At 45.9% G+C, this 18780-nt stretch overlaps 2 protein-coding genes across 4 annotated transcripts in view; both read right to left on the bottom strand.

Annotated features, from left to right (window-relative positions):
* Window positions 1-561, bottom strand: part of RPAP1 (RNA polymerase II associated protein 1) — a 39287-nt gene extending 38726 nt beyond the window's left edge. For 2 of the 3 annotated variants that reach the window (XM_039705294.1, XM_039705297.1), the window contains exon 1: window positions 519-561. The gene's annotated coding sequence lies outside the window, so the exon portion shown is untranslated. Of the gene's footprint in view, window positions 1-51; window positions 153-518 lie in introns of those variants that run through there. The other variant, XM_039705295.1, reaches the window with a different exon arrangement.
* Window positions 562-2499: 1938 nt separating this feature from the next.
* Window positions 2500-9714, bottom strand: ERV3-1 (endogenous retrovirus group 3 member 1, envelope). The gene is made up of 2 exons (XM_039705471.1): window positions 9659-9714; window positions 2500-5182 (listed from the first exon to the last, which is right to left on the bottom strand). The coding sequence occupies exon 2, from the start codon at window positions 5050-5052 to the stop codon at window positions 3349-3351; it is 1704 nt and encodes a 567-aa protein (XP_039561405.1). The 5' UTR covers window positions 5053-5182; window positions 9659-9714; the 3' UTR covers window positions 2500-3348.
* Between the last annotated feature and the right edge of the window lie 9066 nt (window positions 9715-18780).

The following is an 18780-nucleotide window of genomic DNA, read 5'->3' as shown; positions in this document are numbered from 1 at the left end:
GACTCAGTGACTCTGCCTGTGGGGCACACACCGTGTGCGTGCACACAGCACCTTGCCAACAGAAACGCTGCTGTCCCAGCTTGTCTCCAGAGTCTCTGCAATGAACAGGAACCAGAACAGCGCAAAATAAAATGAAAAACAACAAGTTGCTATAAACACACAGAAGAGCTGATGCGTGCCAGCGTTCCCACCGCGTTCACAGCCCTCACGGACTTTCACCAACGACTTTGGATCAAATCTCAAACAGCCGACGGAGACTCGGCCTGGCAAGGCCTCTCTGACGGGGGCAGGGAGGGAAGGAGAGAGGGAGGGAGGCACACAGCGGCACAGATCCCGCAGCATCCCCTGCGCGGCGGCCACGGCACCGGGGGCCGCGCGGCGCCAGCAGCCGCGCTCCTCTTTACACCGGAGTAAAGACCAAGTGCTGGGCCCCTGCCGGCTACACCGAGCGGGGCCGGGCCGTGCCGCTCCCGCGGGCAGCAGAGGCCCCGCTGCCGCCACGGCCCGGCCGCACTCACCTGCGGCACCGCCGCTCCCGCGCTTCCGCCCCGCGGCGGCGCTTCCGCCCGGCCGCCGTCACTTCCGCCCGGCCCGCGGCTCCCGCAGGGACATCCCGGCTCCCGCAGGGACATCCCGCCGCCCGGCCGCGGCTGTGGGCTCGGCTGTGCTTGTGCGGCCCGGGCAGCGCCGCCGGGCTTCTCCCGCCCCAGAGTCCGGCCTCCTGCACCACAGCCGGGGTCTGCACACAGAAACATCGGTGCCCGCGCAGGAGCTGAGCCTTGGCATTAGCGCAGCCCGAGAGCCGAGGTGTTCGGGAGAGCAGATGCAGAAAGCTCTGTGAACGTGGCTGGCATTCATTATTCGTGACTGATTATTTGTAATGCGTGCCAAGCTTCATTAGAAACTATGCGAGATCTGTCAGAACTTGTGGAAGATTTGATTTTAATGTTGGTTATTGATTTTAGAGCTTGGTCAACTTTCAGCTTTTTTTACAGAACAAGTCATTTTTGGAAGGCACGGCAGTTGGTCATCTGGTCGAACCCCCTGCTCAAGCATGGTCATTGTAGAGCACAGGATTGCATCCAGGTTCTTGAATATCTCCAGTGAGGGAGATTCCACAACCTCTCTGGACAACCTGTTCAGTGCCCGCTCACAGGCACAATAAAGAAGTTCTTTTCCATGTGCACATGGAATTTCCTGTGCATCAGTTTCTGCCCCTTCTCTATTTGTGCTATTTTTTGGCACCATCAGTAAGGGCCCTGCTCCATCTTCTGACACCCTCCCTTGAGATACCAGTAGGCACTGGTGAGGTGAATAAAGATGATAGACCTGGGAAAAGAATTCTCTGACCATGAGAACAGGCACAGACTCTCACTGGAGCTTGGACTGGCCAGGTGGGCTCACTGTTTGGGAAGGACTCACCACAAAGTGCCCTGATCCTGTAAAAAATTAAGCACTTTTTCAGTGTTTGGGGTTTTGGGTTTTTTTTAATATACCTTTAGAAAGCTGCAATACTACTGAAAAATTACAGCCAGAAACAAATGTCATCCTTTACAACCACTGAAAGCTCTTAAATCTGTAGATTTCTGTTCATCTTCAGGCCACGCATGAGAGCACCACTGGGTTCACAGAAGGGTGGGGCAGATGCAGTGCTGCCAGTAGAAGACTTCTCCCTCCCCCTCTGAGGCTTTCCTGGGGCTGAACTTGGGAATGGTTTCCCGTGCACCCCAGGTGCACAGTCCAGTTCTCCCAGCTGGACACTAAGGCAGGGAGGCCGTGGCACTGCTTGCCTTGGAATGTGTTTGGGTGAAGCGTTGGAGCTGTTTATGCTGTCTGACAACTGCTTATGGTTCTGGTTCAAGACAGCCATGAGCATTTTCCCTCCCTGACTCCTCTCTCTGGCTGCACGGCTTCTGTGGCCCCACACAGAGTCTCTTAGCATGCAGGTGAATGAGGAAACAATCCTTTTTGCCAGAAAGACATACAAATAGAATATATTTGATTTTAATTACTGCAAGGCATGAATGCTTCCCATCAAAGCTGTCAGAGTTGTATGTATCTTTCCTTCATTCCATTAATTATTTACCTTCAGTTTTAATAATACAGTTAAGGGCACTATATATAGCTTCTGCTCTATCAATAAATCATGCTTGTGTGTCTTCATATTTATCCTAGAAAATCATAAGTACCAACATGCTTCCATGGTTTTGCTAAGCAATTCTGGCAACGGAATTCCCATCAGTGCATGTCTTGGAGTCTTTGGTGGTGAACTCAAATATTCCTCACTCAATGAGAGCTATTTTATGAGACTTTTTATGAGGTTTTTTTGTATTTTATGAGCTCACCAGTCTTTTCACAAATCCCAACAATCTCCTTCATCCCGTTCTTATAGCTCTGTGCTGATTTAAAACCCAGAGGGAATATTAAACCTACTTGAGCTGCTCCCTTTTCCCTGCCCCTTTCCAGCAGTGGAGGAAACACTAGGAGAGATTATAAATTGGAAACACAGTTTACTGAAAAATTGCAATAACCACAACAATATTAATAAAAGAGTGTACAAAAGAGAGAATCTTTTACCCACAAAAGGGTATTCACCACCAAACAAACAAAAACACTTCCCAAAGGCCACATCCAGTGTGGTTTTCCAAGACTAAGGCAAGATGATGGCTGGCCCTGTGCTGGGCAGCATGGAGTGTATGGCAATACAAAAGCAGAATGTTGGAAGGGCTTGCAATTTAACTTCCCCCCCTCAAACTGAAAACAGTGGAAGAACAGGGCCAAGGCAAAACCTGGTGGGACCTGACAGGGCTCTGAAGCAGGTCAGAGAACCCTCTTCCTGGGCCTGACTTGTAGGAGCAGGACTGGAGAGCTTGGCGATTCCGGCAGCAGCTCCAGTGGCTGCTGTCACTGCAGCTGCAGCCTGGGCTCCACATGGCTCAGCTGGGCTCTGCCATGCTGCTGCTTTCCTTGGTGCTCTTTTTCTCAGAGCAGCTCACCAGCGCTGTCTTTGAGCACCAAACCAGAAAAGCCACATCCCCGAGCATAGCAAAAGATGGGCACCCTTCCACTTCCAGCCCCTGATTTCTTCTTGCTCCAACCACATTCTTGCCATGGCACAAATAGTATGGAATTATACAGTGCTAGAAATTTTATCCCTTTCCTCTATAACCATAATGAACTCATCATAGTTTGACATGACCTATAGTCCATAGTTTGACACTGACCTATCATCAAACCCAAGAATCCACGCAGTATCATAAGGTCAATGCACACAAGCCACCTTCCCCATCCCATAAATCCAAGGCACTTTAGTACATGTGATCCACAATTCAGGCTCAGTCCATCAAACTAGTCCTTCAGTTGCATTGCTTGAAACAGTTCTCCCGTTTGCTCAGCAATCTCCTTCATCTTCTGACGTGCCTCTTCTATGGTGGTGGTGGCGTTATGGACAGTGACACAGCATTCTCCATCCGTTAGGTTTAGCATTCCACACACTCCCTTCTCCTTCAACAACAACATATCTATGGCCAGCTGGTTCTGCAAAGCCACTTCTGGTGCCTGTGGGGCCTGCACGTTCGGTTCCCTGAGTGAACGTCCGGTCCAGTTGCTCAACACATGGACTTGCCTAGATAAGTTCTCCAAGACATACTTGTGCCGTTGGACAACTCCACTGGACACAAAAAATGATTCTAAGTCTAAAGCAACATTTTGTCCCCAGGTGTAATAGTCAGGGACTTGAATCCCCCGAATCCACTCTTTTGCATCTGTTGGATTGTGGATTTCTCTCCGCACTTTGTTGTTACGGTAAAGTGTATAATTGAACGTTTTAGATGGACACATGGTAGGAAACCCGATAGTACACTGGAGTCCAGCCATATCATACATGTTCAAGTGGGAATACATTCTCCCATCTGAACATGCCCATACCGTTCCCCGTGGAGCTGGGTATTTGGCTTGTGAACACTGATACAGGTCACCTTGGGGAACTTCCTGTGCTTCGCTACTGGAATTCCAGACCCTTCTTCGGTCAGGGCCGTGTGTAACGGGAATGCCACAGGATAGTGCTGTCTCTGAATTTTCATAAGACCCATTGCATCGGGTGTCTTGGTTTAGATAGCCGTAGTTGGGGTAATCCCAACAGGTACACATGTCCCGGATAAAAGTTCTCAGCTCCGAGATGTACCAGGTTTCTATGGGCTCACCTGCTCCTGTGGTGCAATCCAATATACGGGAACAATTCAGAAAGGAGGTCTCTGATTTGCTTTGAGTAAGGCTTCTACGGTTCCTCACTTTCCAGCAGATGCTCTCTCCATTAGGTAGTGTGGTCTGATGGTCCTTACAGTCTGATTTCTCCACTTCCCATTCTACTATTTTCCCTGTAGGGACCCTGGAAGCCCATTGTAGGGTAGATATAGGGTCAAAGATTTGTTTCAGAGACCAGGCCCACTCATAATTTGTTCGGTTAACTTGGTGCGCAGTTCCTGGGTTATCAGGGATTTGTATACACCATCCTGCATCCCAACGCAAACTGTACTCATGTTCAAAAAACCCACCCTCAGCAGGAGAATCCCACCACGGTACCACCGTGCAAGGGATAGAAGTGACATTTTGCAGTGTCTCAGCAGGGTTGGTGTCTAATGACCGATAGCATGTCTGATTCCATAAATCGCTCCAGGTAGAGTCACGTGGGAGCTGGTAAAAGGCGTTCTTGTATTCTACCCACGTCCCATTTGCATCCCACTGTTGTCCTTCTTTCTGGTCTAGGAACTGGGACTCCACCATCGCCCAGGTAACATTTCGTCCTGGCTTTTTAAGATTATCCAGTTCTCTTGTTAATATTTCTGAAAAATTTAACCAAATCATCATAAATCTAAACCCCTCTGATGCAGAGTTGGGGAGGTTAATACATATTCCTTGATTTGTATGATTCCAAATATGCATAAATCCTTGTATCAACTCCCAAGCTAAATTTGGTTCAGTACTCTGATTTTCAGTTGCTTGAGACAAAGTCATACATCCATAACATAAGAGTAAAAACTTTTCCCACACCATTTTTTTTGCTAGTGAAAAGGCAAAATAGGCTTGGCAAAATAGGCTTAGCGCAATCAAACTAAAAAATACACAAAATGATCCATCCACTCAACAGTTGAAAGCATAGGTCCAGCAGTGGATTTCAGATAATCTGTAAAACATATACATGCATAAAAACAAAACATGATTAAAAGGAGGAAACAATCCACCACCTGGCACACAAGTTAAGTGGCTTTTTTAAGGTCAGGGGTACCAATCCCACTCTTGGTAATTCTGCCAAAACAAGTTGTTCTAAGCAATAGAGCAGACTTCTCAGATAATCTGTAAAACATATACATGCATAAAAACAAAACATGATTAAAAGGAGGAAACAATCCACCACCTGGCACACAAGTTAAGTGGCTTTTTTAAGGTCAGGGGTACCAATCCCACTCTTGGTAATTCTGCCAAAACCAGTTGGTCTAAGTAATAGAGCAGACTTTGTATTTTATATATATATATATAACTAATGCAGGGTCTTTAGTTTCTTTTGTTCCAGGGAGTATGTGTGGGGATGAAGACAAAAGGCTGTGAGTTATGGGCACCCATTAACTCCCCAGAAGCTACTGACTCTATGTACCCCATCTGACACCCTCTTGCCCATTCAGGTTCATGATGTCTCAAGTTCCTCTTCAAGAGTCCAATGGTGCATTCAACAACCTCATTTGCCAGGGGGTAGTATGGAGTGTGAAAGATCCACCAGATTCCTTCATCCTGTGCCCATTCTTGAACCACGCTGGTGGGGGAGGATGGATTTTAGGAGAATAGAGAGTGTGCTGAAGGCAATCTTGCCCCTGAGCAGTTGCAGCTGTACTAATTACCAAAGAGTAGGAACAGCCCTGCCCTTACAGGCCATGGCTATGTCCAATAAGGATGGGTGTTATAAAAGAGTGGGTTAGGTGACTGAGAAGAGAGTGGGAGTTTTTTGGCTGTGCTGTGAGGAGGAAGGGGTAGGTGGTTGTGCAAGAGACAGTAAGGGTTGGGCAGTGATGTAAGGGGTAGGAAGGAGTCAGTTGGCTGTGCAGAAGAAAAGGAAAAAGGAGTCAGTAGTGCAAGAAGCTGTCCCTGGGGATTCACAGAGAGAAGGTATGAAAGTTTTACAGTAAGATAATAAACTGGTGCCAAGCACTGATACCAAAAATTGGTAGCCCATACAGGGGTGAGTCCTGGCAGAAAAGCAACTACTGTTGGATTGGAGGGACTGGGGCCATGGCAGATAATGAAACCACAGCTTCAGTCCCTTTACAGTGCTGTGCCCTGCTGCTCTTGCTACTGTCTTAGCTTGAGTGAGCTCTGACATTACTTCCACCCTGACTTCAGGAAAGGCCCTCTATAGTCCACCTGGCAGGTCTCCCAGAGGCCTTTTCCATGTCCTTAGTGAAGGGATGCCTCCTGCAAGGGGTGTTGTTTCTCTAGCCCTGTACAACGCTGGCCACAGACTGAGATGACAGTGTTGCACAGTTCCCAAGTGACAGGCCACCCTGTGTTACCAACTCCCTTAAAAAGATCCTTAAATCCTGAATGGTCTCCCTTGACATGTAACTACTCTAGCAGATGTTTCCATTTTTTCCATTCTCCCTTTACTGTGATATCTACTACACAGGTCAATGAATCTACCTGATTATTCAACAGGTGAGCCACGTTATCCCTCTTCTGGTGGGCAGGATTCCATCCCACCGAGAAACACTTTTGCTTAACAAGTTTAGGATGTCTTCCCATTTCTCTCAGTGCCATACTGGCAACTCAAAAGATCCCCCACTGTTTTTGTTTGCAAAATGGGAGTCAATTGGTGCATCCCTTAAAACAGCATAGGGGTTTGTATAAAGAAACACTGGTTCTTTAGTGCCAGCCTCTAACAATCACCCTGCTACCGATCTACCTACCCACCCTGCTAACAGTCACATGGGTACCAATTCTCCTATCTGAGCACTTTCTTGTCCCCTTGTCACAATTCTGTCCCCTGAATCAACAGGCAGGAACACTGCTCAGTATATTCCTCTCTTTTGGAGGATGCCTCAGTGAACCACACACTTCTCAGGTGGGGCTTAACTCGAGGGGTAAGTTTTGTATAAGAAGGGAGGCCCCTGGTCCAGCAGACTGCCAGGCAATTCCTGTATTTGGACCACTCTGGGTGCTCCCTCCTCTATCTGAGGCATATGGCAGTGATGATGCAACTGTTCATACCACCTTCAAACTGCTTCTCCCTGCACAACCCCCACACCAGGTGGTGTTCTGGCCAGTACGAGTTTCAAGACCTTGAAAGGTCCCACTAGAATAACTGGTTTCTGCTGTATGACTTTTTCAGCTCCCTGCAGAGCTAGATTGGCCACAGAGGCACTTCTAGCAAACTGATTAAAATTTTTTTGCATCTTTAGAGCTGTGCAAATAAAACCTGACAGGGCAAGTTGGACCCTCATGTCTCCATTGCCACACGTGTTGATAATCCATGAATTGCAAAGCCCCATTCAATATGAAATGGATGCATTGGTCCTAAAACCTGATATAACCCAGCATCAAATATTAACACTTTAAAGATTTCTGCATGGAGAGAGATCCAGTCACAGGTGATCCTCTGGTGTGTTAAATCATGATGAGGATGGGCTATGATGGAGAAAGCCAGAATGTGTTTTCTCCAAATTACCAGCAGGACAAGGGCACGTTGTAGCTCCTTCTTCTATCCAGGAATTTCAATTTGCTCAAGTCAAGGTTTTGGGGTGAACGCACACTGTTTTTCCCCTCCACCATACTCCCAGAAGCTTTACTTCAGAAGATGGAGTTTGCACCTTTGCTGCTGAAATTTGAAAACCTGAATTTTCAGGGTGACTAATTATCTCTGTTTGAGTTTGCCTTACAATCTGGCACTGGGGCTGCCCACCAATATATTGTGAACGTAGTGATCTGCTTTAACTCCCTCCATAGGCATCACTACAGAGCATGCCATCTCCCCCAGATCCCAGCACTAATCCCTGGCAGGATGCAGGAGACTGTCCACATAGAGCTGGACAATGCACTCCCTGACTCTGTTTGCACTCCTCACTCAGATCTCCCAAGTGGAAAATATCTTTCTTCTCCATGTGGACCTCCTGTTCTCATTCTCTTTCATTGGCCCCTTATTGGCAGAATCTCTGCTATTTCCAAGCATCTTCATTCACTGCCCAGGCCAATTTGGGGCTCAAAAACAACAGTGAGATTTATACAGACTTTTTTACACTGTGCACATGACAACTCCCCAGGAAGGCAACTACTCCACCTCCCATCTACCAGATAGGAAAATACTGGTGACTTGCTTCCCACCTCTGATTCCCAGAGCCTGGAACCAGCAATCCACTTCTCATGGGAAGCAAGTAAACTGTTTGCAAATATATTTCATGCTAATTTCAGCCACTGATCAGCACTAATGCTGCAGACTTGGCACCCTCCCACCCTCAGTATGTTGAAATAGTGTGTGCATATTTGATTTCTTCCACTTTTAAAAACCCAGCAGGACTCAGGCATGATTTATTGAAAATTTGGAAAGGAAAAGTAGACATGGATTTTTAAAATCACCATTATCTGCCATATGGATAGGCAGAAGACATGAGAAAATGCAAAGCATGGAAGCAAATCCCTGCCCCAATCTCAGACAAAAACACAGCTGAACATTGTGCAGGCAAAGCCACTGCCCTGAAGCCATAGTTTCTCTTATACTATTACCATAATAGATTGTAAAATATGTAGGGAGGAACCTTGTGGGAAAGATGCTCAGCTGCAAGACTTACTACCTGTAGAATTTAAGACATACCCTTGGAATATTTAAACTGTTTTCAGGGATCTCATTCTTGACCAAGGCTGGTAAGTGAGATGCTCTTGGTTTTCAGAGAAAAGTGAATGGTTCTGAGAGAAAAACGAATTCAGGTACCACCCTGCTGTGGTACCTTGCTACTGTCAGGGAAGGGGCTAACACAAAAACACCTGGGAGCTCACAGTGGCTCTGACTGATGTGAGAATGTAGAAACTCTCCTTTTCGGCCCACTCCCCTCGCAACGGCCTGCAGCCAGCCAGCAAAGGCAACACACTGACATACTGTCCTGGGAACACAGGCAAGGGATCACAAATGCTGTCCAAGGTCTGTGAGCACTTCTACACTGCACAACATATCAAGTGTTATGTGGCCACACTATCATCTGCTGTTGTACACCCTGTCTATACCAAAAGTCTCACAAAAGACTTTTCTGTCATGCTCTGGTCCTGCCGTGGAAAGTCTGTAAATCCACCAGCTCTGCAGGAAGTTTTACAGGCGTGGCTGGGAGGAGAGGTCTCAGACTAAAAGAAAACACAAGAGCACAGAAAGCAATAAAGCCACGGTTTGCTTAGAGGGCCAAGATGCGCTTCTGAATCAGCCGGCTTTAGTGCAAGTGTGAGGCCGGGCAGGAAGGTCAGTTGTGACTGTGAGGGACCCTAAGCCCCAGTGCCGCACCAGCGTGGCACAGCGAACGGCGTTTACTTTACAGAGAAACGGAGCTCCACAACGCTCTCCCAAACGCTTTCCAGCAGCAGCGTTTCAGCCCTGAGGCAAAAGCTGCTCTGGGCAGCCCGGGCCGCCACTCACCTGCGCCGGCCCCGCGCCGCTCCCGGCCCCGCCGCCCTCCGCGGGCGGCGCTTCCGCCCGGCCGCCGTCACTTCCGCCGCGGCAGCTGGCGCTGCTGCCCGCGGGGCGTTCGAGTGCATCGAGCGAGTGCTCCGGGCGGCTTTTGACGCCTCAGGCACGGCCCCGGTGCCCGGCACTGTGGCTACGGCTGCCCGCTGCTTCCGCCCGGCCCGCGGCTCCCGCAGGGACATGCCGCCGCCCGGCCGCGGCTGTGGGCTCGGCTGTGCTTGTGCGGCCCGGGCAGCGCCGCCGGGCTTCTCCCGCCCCAGAGTCCGGCCTCCTGCACCACAGCCAGGGTCTGCACACAGAAACATCGGTGCCCGCGCAGGAGCTGAGCCTTGGCTTTAGCGCAGCCCGAGAGCCGAGGTGTTCGGGAGAGCAGATGCAGAAAGCTCTGTGAACGTGGCTGGCATTCATTATTCGTGACCCCAGTGCTTCGTTTCCTATGGCAGTGAGTCCTTCCCAAACAGTGAGCCCACCTGCTCCAGCCCAAGCCCCAGAGAGGATCTGTGCCTGCTCTTATGCTCAGAGAATTCACTTCCCCGGTGAAAACGGTGAAAGTTGACCAAACACTAAAATCAATAACCAACATTAAAATCAAAGCTCCAGCAAGTTCTGACAGCTCTCTCATAGTTTCTAATAAAGCTTGGCACGTATTACAAACAATCAGTCTTGGTTTTTATCCCTTCAGAAATCTGTCATACTAAAGCAAAATCACAATCAGGAGCAAGTTTTATCCATTATGGTCACTGTAAGCACTTTTATCTATGGAAACAAAGGTAATCCTTCATCCTGTCAGCAGGCAGCCAATCTTAACTATATTGTCAGGGAAACGAGACTGTGATTAATTCATAAAAATTGGAATGAAGATTACAGGTTTTTTAATGCTAGGCAGCAAACATCTCCCTCAGCTTCATGTCTTCTGATGAACAACCATGTTCCTGACATGGTAAAGTTGGCAACTGCACTATTTTAGCTTGTTGAACTCTCCTTGAAGTAGGAATCCACCTGAAGATGTCCCATTAGGTGTACTAGATAACCAAGAGTGACCGTGATTCTAACCTTATGGTCAGACACATGATTCTGGCAGAGATGGTTAAGCAGTTAGTGCTGTTACATTTGGTGTGCTTATAGATGCTTCTACCAGGAGAAATAAATAGATCTGCTTTTAATTACATTTTGGAGATTTGCAGAAGGGAGCCTCGAGAGTGTTTGGAGTGCTTCTCCGGTGCTGCCCTGCCAGACTGCAGTTCATCAGCTGGGGGAGCCCTGCTTTGTGCTCCCTGAAGCAAAAGAAATCATATTAAAGTCAAACCTAGTGCAGGAATAGCAATGCCTGCTGAGAAATGGAGTGTCAAATGCTCCGTTTCACTGAAAATAACTGCTACCCTACCACCACCATCTGCCACTTAATATTGTTGTGCCCAATTTATGCTGGTTTGGGATGCAAGAAACACTTTGAAATAATTGTGCAGGTTTCTTGCAGTTAAACTTCAAGAGCAGCAGCTTCTCATCCTTTTTCTGTGGAACCACCCACCATCCTGATGGCTCCAGGACTCTGTTATTACCACAGGTCTGGCTGATTGAAGTGAGGAGTTCAAGGTGTCCTTTGGCTCCTAGTTGCCTTTTGTAATCATTGCTTCTGGGGCACTGAAGGTCAGGTGGGGCTGCTCCAAAATCTATTGAAATCAACAGATTGTGCCTTTGATTGAAGCAAAATGAGAAATCAAGGTTTTAGATTTTGCACTGCTCATCTTCAGGCCACGCATGAGAGCACCACTGGGTTCACAGAAGGGTGGGGCAGATGCAGTGCTGCCAGTAGAAGACTTCTCCCTCCCCCTCTGAGGCTTTCCTGGGGCTGAACTTGGGAATGGTTTCCCGTGCACCCCAGGTGCACAGTCCAGTTCTCCCAGCTGGACACTAAGGCAGGGAGGCCGTGGCACTGCTTGCCTTGGAATGTGTTTGGGTGAAGCGTTGGAGCTGTTTATGCTGTCTGACAACTGCTTATGGTTCTGGTTCAAGACAGCCATGAGCATTTTCCCTCCCTGACTCCTCTCTCTGGCTGCACGGCTTCTGTGGCCACACACACAGAGTCTCTTAGCATGCAGGTGAATGAGGAAACAATCCTTTTTGCCAGAAAGACATACAAATAGAATATATTTGATTTTAATTACTGCAAGGCATGAATGCTTCCCATCAAAGCTGTCAGAGTTGTATGTATCTTTCCTTCATTCCATTAATTATTTACCTTCAGTTTTAATAATACAGTTAAGGGCACTATATATAGCTTCTGCTCTATCAATAAATCATGCTTGTGTGTCTTCATATTTATCCTAGAAAATCATAAGTACCAACATGCTTCCATGGTTTTGCTAAGCAATTCTGGCAACGGAATTCCCATCAGTGCATGTCTTGGAGTCTTTGGTGGTGAACTCAAATATTCCTCACTCAATGAGAGCTATTTTATAATATTTTAAAAGATTGTCAGTCTTCTCACAAGCCTTGAAAATCTCTCTCATCCCTTCTTATACCTTGCCAAAAGTCAGTTTCACATGACTTTCTAAAACATGGTTTTGGTCTTCCAGAGCAGAGAGAGGCAGGAGAGCCTACAGCTGAATGCTTTCTCATTGGATCATAACAGGGAAGGGATCAGAACTACAAAAACAATATGGCAGTGCCCTTGGTGGGATTAGAAAAGTAAATCTGCAGATGTAGCAGTATTATCTATGTTGCAGAGATGACAAATATTAAGATGAGTTTTTTAAGAGAAGGTGACCATGGAAGCAGATAATTCTTGTGCCAAGACGGAAACTGGAGTTGGGAACATAGCAGCTGGAGAGCAGCATTGTGGGCAGCACGCAGGTCTGCTGGTGAATGGAAAACAAATTATCATAAGGGATCAGTCCAAGATATAAATCTTACTTTTGTTAGCTTTTTTTAAAGCTGATGTACTTTTGGGGTGCAACCATGGCATTCCATGACAGCAACACCCCACTGAGTAAAGGGCATCCCTGGGGCTAGGTGAAGCAGGGATATTTTAAATCAAATCTCTGCTTTTTCACCAATAAAAACTACACATGCATACTCAATGTGAAGTGATTTAACTGTGTGGAAGGATTGTGTATTTTAAAAACCCAAAACTGCAGAGTATTTACTCATCCCTAGTAATGCATCTGTTGACATTATGTTGTCTTTTGACAGTTAGCATGGGATTTCCTCTTTATTGTTTTTTTTCATCAGTTGTTTCTATAGAAATGCCATTTTTATCAGACTAGATGAAAATATCCTGAAATAACACACCTCTTCAGCAAATACTGATATTTCCTGCTCAGTCTATATATTGAATCCCTATCATACTGAGTTTTCCTTTCCTCATTACAACATCCACATGAAAACCAGTTAAAAGCAAGTCACTGTACAGCTGGTACTCCAGAGAACAGACTCCTCTGGAAATTGGAATGGGCAGTCAAGCAAATGTATTTCTCAAGTCAGGTCGTTCAGACACTGCCTCTGAAGTGTGTTGCAGGTGAAATCCATGTTTGCACAGATGGTGAATATGTTGTCATTGACTGTCACTGCTTCACAGAAGGCTTAAATGAAAATGGTCTTGAGCTGACCCTGCCTGACAATGCCCTCTGCCCCTGCTGTCAGTGAGGAAAACATTTCTGAAATCCAGCTTCTCTGGGCTGAGGACAGTGTCTCCCTTGGCTCCTGCTGTGGGATCTATCTGACAAAATCTGAGTGATGTAGTCAGTGCATTCAAATCCACTGTCATAGACTTTAAAGGAAGCCTGTCAAAGTGCCTAAGCCTGAGATTTCAAGCAACTTGAGACAGTTTAAAGTACTGGATATGCTCACATGATTATTTCCATGGCAAATCACCTGAAGAACTTCCTGTTTTATTGGCATTAGAATTTGTTCCTTTCTTCTTTTCCAGTTATTTACTGTTGTATCATGGGGAAAACCTTATACCTTTTCACCTGAACAGGATGAGAGTGATGTGTACCTGCTTTATCCAAAATCCATCTGTACTACTTAACATATGTACTGAAAGGAGTGCCAGGGGAAGCTCATCTCTCCCAGGCTTTAACTCTCACACCTTGGGAACAGAAAGCATGGCCTGTGCAATGCTCTTGCTTTAGGAAGAGACTTTTATGAGGGCAGGTAATGATAGACAAGGTGAAATGGCTTTAAACTGACAGGAGACAAGTTTAGATTAGATATCAGGAAAAAAATATTCACTATGAGAATGGTGAGACACTGGAACAGGTTGGCCAGAGAAGCTGTGAATGCCCCATCTCTGCAAATGTTCAAGGCCAGCTTGGATGAGGCTTTGAACAACCTGCTCTTGTGGAAGGTGTCCCTGCCCATGGCAGGGTGGGTAGAACTAGGTGATCTTTAAAGGCCCTTCCAGCCCAAAGCCTACAATGATTCTGTGACTATTCAATGCAGATGCCTGCACAGCAGCTGTTCCTACTGCCAGTGGACCCAAGCTCAACTCTAAATAGCTGTGCTAGTGCAGCTAGATCTGCCAAGAGTTTTTAACAGTGATGATCACGATGTCCTGATGATTTAAGTGATCTGGCAGAACTAACTGCAGTCACACAGAGCTGGGTTTTCACCTTCATTTTTGGAAATGTAAAGGGCTGTGATGGGTAACTGCACCTCATCTTCTTAAGTACTTTTCCATGAGTCTTTATTAGGCCAGAGCAGGTTTCCCATTTCCTTGGGAGTGATGTGAAAAGCTGTGAGTTCCCAGAGGAGCATGCCAGTGGCATGCATTTCTGCTTCTCACGTGGCGACACACTGCTTCACACAGCTAGGGAGAGACAAACAGCCTAATGAGGAACAAAAGGACAGCCCAGCAAAGTGGAAGAGATACCTGTAAGAGAGGTATTCTAAGGAAGCCAGCAGAACTCTATTGTTATCACATGAAATATCTAGTGCGTAGTGGTGGCTCTGATACATAGTGCTGCATCACTTTAAAATTCTCTTGCCACCATATAAATAGAAGGAATTACTTTGCCAGTCTTCCACAGAAGAGGAGCTTGCACCCAGAGGCTCCAGAGGCTCAGTGCTTGTGAGGTTTGGTATATGCATGGCAGCAGGACAGGACTGTTCTCTCACTGGTGGTATTTGGTGATGGAAGTGAAGTCAGCAGCAAGCTTCACCTGTACATGCTTTTCTACCAGGCTGATACGTAGGCATCTTTCTAGAGTACTCTTTTATGCTTATTTTTGCCTGACAACAAGTTCTCTTCAGTGTTGTGGGTTGTTTGTTTTTTTTTTCTTTTTAATTTATTTTCAGAGGTATTTATAGCTATTGTGATCTCTCATGACAGTTGCCTAAATCAGGAGCAAAGAAAATGACGGTGACCAAAGTAAAGCTCACTGGCAGAGAGCACCCCTCCTATTAGTGTCAAGTAGTACTATACCATTAGCAACACCAATATTTAAAAGCCATTTTGTTCTGCAGCACAGTTACAGCAGAAATGGCAGAGATCACTGCAGTGCTTGCTCAGTGTCACTGTGTGGGAGCACTGATTGCTCAGGTGCATGTGTTGCACCTTTCCATTATGGTTTGTCACTGAGGGCCAGGCTTTTTAAAAGTCTATTTGGCACTGGACAGCAGCCCTGAGTGCTGGCAGACTGCCTTCTAGAGACATACAGCAGCAGCAACTACCCAGCTTTCTTCCCATGGGGAAATGTTGGTAACTTTCCAAATTATCGACTTGGCTCTGGAATGACACTGACCAGATGGCTGTTTTGCATCAGAAGTCATGAGCTGTGGAGGGTAATGGATGGATTTGGGCTTCTGAGTTCAACTTGGGAAAGAAGTTGACCAAGCCAAGTTGACGGTTAGGTATTTCCTGATAAGAATGAAAGGTATTTCCTCATCTTCTAGCCACACATGCAATATTTTGGTGCTTGGAGCTGTTGGTGATTTGCCCAGCCTAGGATTGCTCCTCTGGTCAGCCACTGTGCCTGAGAACCTCTCTTTCTTTAGAAAAGACAACAAAATATTGAAACAGATTCTTTCACTGGTATTCCCTTTGATTTACAAAGCCCTGCAGTGCTGTGGAGGAAAAATTTGGGGGCTCAAATTTCTCATGGCTGTCCATAGCAGCCCATTAATATTGACATGTTTTTACAGTGTTTGTAAAAAGAGTTTTATCCTCATTTTCTCCAAAACATTTTGTGGGCAGAACCTGGCTAGCATTAGGCTGAGTTACCAAGTCCCACTGAAAAGCAGGATGCATTAGCTCGTGCTTGGAATGACATGAGCAGCAAACACCAGCCTCAGAGGATGCTGGTGGACTATCATAGACATGACCTTTCACTGCTGCCTGTCTCTCAGAACACCTGTTCTGTTTTGTGCAGGTCTGTTCAGCACACCTGGAATGGAAATGTCAATACCTGCAGGAAACAACACCCTTGTGCACACAGAAGGGCAGAGGCACATCTAGATCCCTCAGGTTGCCCATAGCCCTTCCTGTCCTGTGATTGGGAGTATCTGTTTCATCATAGAGGTTGATGAAGCACAAGAAAAGGGTTATTTGATTCTGTTTCAGTAAAGCAGAGGAATAGCCTTTGCTTACTCCTAAGTGCTGCTTGGGAATAACTCAAGACAATGCTGTGAGGGAAGATGAAGCTCTTGGTGACAGTGATAGGCAAAGAACTAGGAAAGATTTCTCAGGACTTAAAGGTTGAAAAATCTGGGAAACAAGTTGGAAGAGTAGTGATTGTTCAGGTATTGGAAATAGCAGCTCAGAAGGAGTAAGATAAGGGAAAGAGAGAAATAGGAGACAGGTGCCAAATTTGAAAGACACAAGCCAGAGAAATAGATGAGAGGAGAGAACATTTCATTCTGAAAGGAAAGACTGAATGTCAGTGCGAATTCTGGCATATCTGTGCAATGTGGCAGTTCCATTACTAAATCTAAAGACTGAGCATAGGCATCACTGCCACCAGGAAAGAGATGGCAGGAGACAGGGCACAGACTTCGGAGAGAACAGGAGGGAAGCAAAAAGCCTGAAGTGTAGAGGTGGTTTGTTAAAACTCAGGCCCCTCAGAACACCAAGCCTGCTGTTTACATCAGGAGTGCCTCTGTGCCAGGGTGGTACCAATACCACGTGGCTCACTTCATGCTGGTAATTGGAAAGGCATCCCAAGACAACGGGCTGGTGGCTCATCCCACTGTGATCCTCGGAGCTGTGATCATCACAGTCATTGTCAGAGTGCCCCTCAATATACGGCATCCTTTGTCAGAACCAAGAGATCAGAGCCTGCAAAGACTTTACAGCCTAAGAGCCAGTATTGCCTTTGTCCTCTTTTCCTTCAAGAAGGCAGCAAACGACAAGCACTGGAGGATGTAATCCAAGTGCTAATAAATTATTGATGTCTCCCTTCCGCTTTTTACTTACTAAAAAGATATCAAAGCTCATTTTGTGAATGGTCCAGACAGATTCTCTTTTGCTGTATCCACAATTTGATTCACAAATATTTCACTAAGCGTTAATACTGAAACAACATAGTGTTCTCTCTTTTCAGGTTTAGCAAAAGATAATAGACATGTTTTGGATTACACACTCATAAACAGATACAGTGATATGACACTTGTAACTGCAATAGATGTTGGATTTTGTAATCTTAAAAAAGGCAGAGCTTATTATTAACTAGGAATACACTTTTTTAAAAAAATATTGAAAGTCTGTTGAGATCACAGTATTTAGTCCTTGCAGATAGTCTGCATAGGTCTTTGGCAGGACATACAAGTCATAGGACAGTAAGGCTTACTTTATATTTAGCAATAGCTCCTCTCTTCCAATATGCCTATCTGCATAAATGAACTAACAAACCATCTGTACTGGAAATAGTCTTTACATTACTGTCAGCTTTGGGGCAGTATGTAGCACTTCCCTAACAGCATATATTAATTTATGCTGGTTTTGGAGCAGCAAAGAAGTAATTTGAAGCCCTCATACTGCAATTTTCTGGGTAGGAGTCTCCCCAGAACAGAAGTCTTAGTTTTTCTCTTTCAATAAAGTATTCTGCAAGTTTTGATGGCCAGAAATGCTCAGGATCTTCCTAGCTGTCTCATCTTAAAGACAGACACCAGGCCTCCAGGTATATCTTAAAAATGGTACCAGATATTTGCAAATTTTGCCCAAATGCCGTCTCTCACTAAACAGCAGAGCAAAATTCTGCCTGCTAAATCAGTGCAATGGCCCAGCTGAGCTCAGAAAAAGGATTATAAACATTTTTACAGTGGCATGCTCTGAATGACAGGGTGCTGATCTCAAACTGACACAAACTGCAGTTCCTGACTGCACCAGTTTCTTATTGCTCTGAATAGAGGCAGCAAAGCTACACATGCATGGTGTCTCTGTTCCTTGCTGGCTGTTTAGAAAGATTGAGTGACCAGGCACAAAGCCCAGAAGAGAGAGCTGATTTTTGCAATATTATACACATATTTTGCAAGCCAGACCACAAACTGCTTATCACATTTTTTATGCTATATATATAAATGTTCATAATTAATCCATGTTAAAATAGAGTATAAAGCTTCTAAAGAAGAAAAATAGCCCCTTCAGGCATCTCATAGCAGTGACACTGATCCCCTCCATTTCTGAAATTAATAAATGAGCTTCTTTGCATAGATTTTGCAGTAGTCTCTTGAGTTCAAGCTTCCTTTTTTGCCCTGATCCTTCAGTTTATGAGAGCGACCTTGATAGCAGAGATTGATACCTTGAATCTGAAGATACAGGGGTGGAAACAAAGGCACCTGGTGAGACATGACATTTCCAAAGCTTAAATCTCAGGGATAGTAACCTTCATTTTCCCTTCTCCAGATCTCTTTCATCTCTAGGCTTTTTTCCTATGTTTCAGCAGAATTCTGATGGTATGGCAGGTGGGAAGATGTATATACATGTGCCTTCCAGATTGAAAGCCTGAATTCAACTGGGGCTCCATATCCTCAGAGACAACTTCATCTCTTAAAGGTGGAAGGGCCAATTAGCCAGTCCTTGGGACTGCTGGCAGCTGTAGCAAAACAGCAATCAGGATTGGTTTAGCTGAAATAAA

Source organism: Passer montanus, unplaced genomic scaffold (assembly GCF_014805655.1).
Source record: "Passer montanus isolate IOZ18808 unplaced genomic scaffold, ASM1480565v1 scaffold18, whole genome shotgun sequence".
Taxonomy (NCBI): Eukaryota; Metazoa; Chordata; class Aves; order Passeriformes; family Passeridae; genus Passer; species Passer montanus.
Note: the sequence above shows the minus strand (reverse complement) of the source record. Positions and strands in the feature narration are given on the sequence as shown.

What these genes read in the sequence shown, in the direction of transcription:
- ERV3-1 (XM_039705471.1), bottom strand. Translation starts at nt 5,052, where the DNA reads ATGGTGTGGGAAAAGTTTTTACTCTTATGTTATGGATGTATGACTTTG.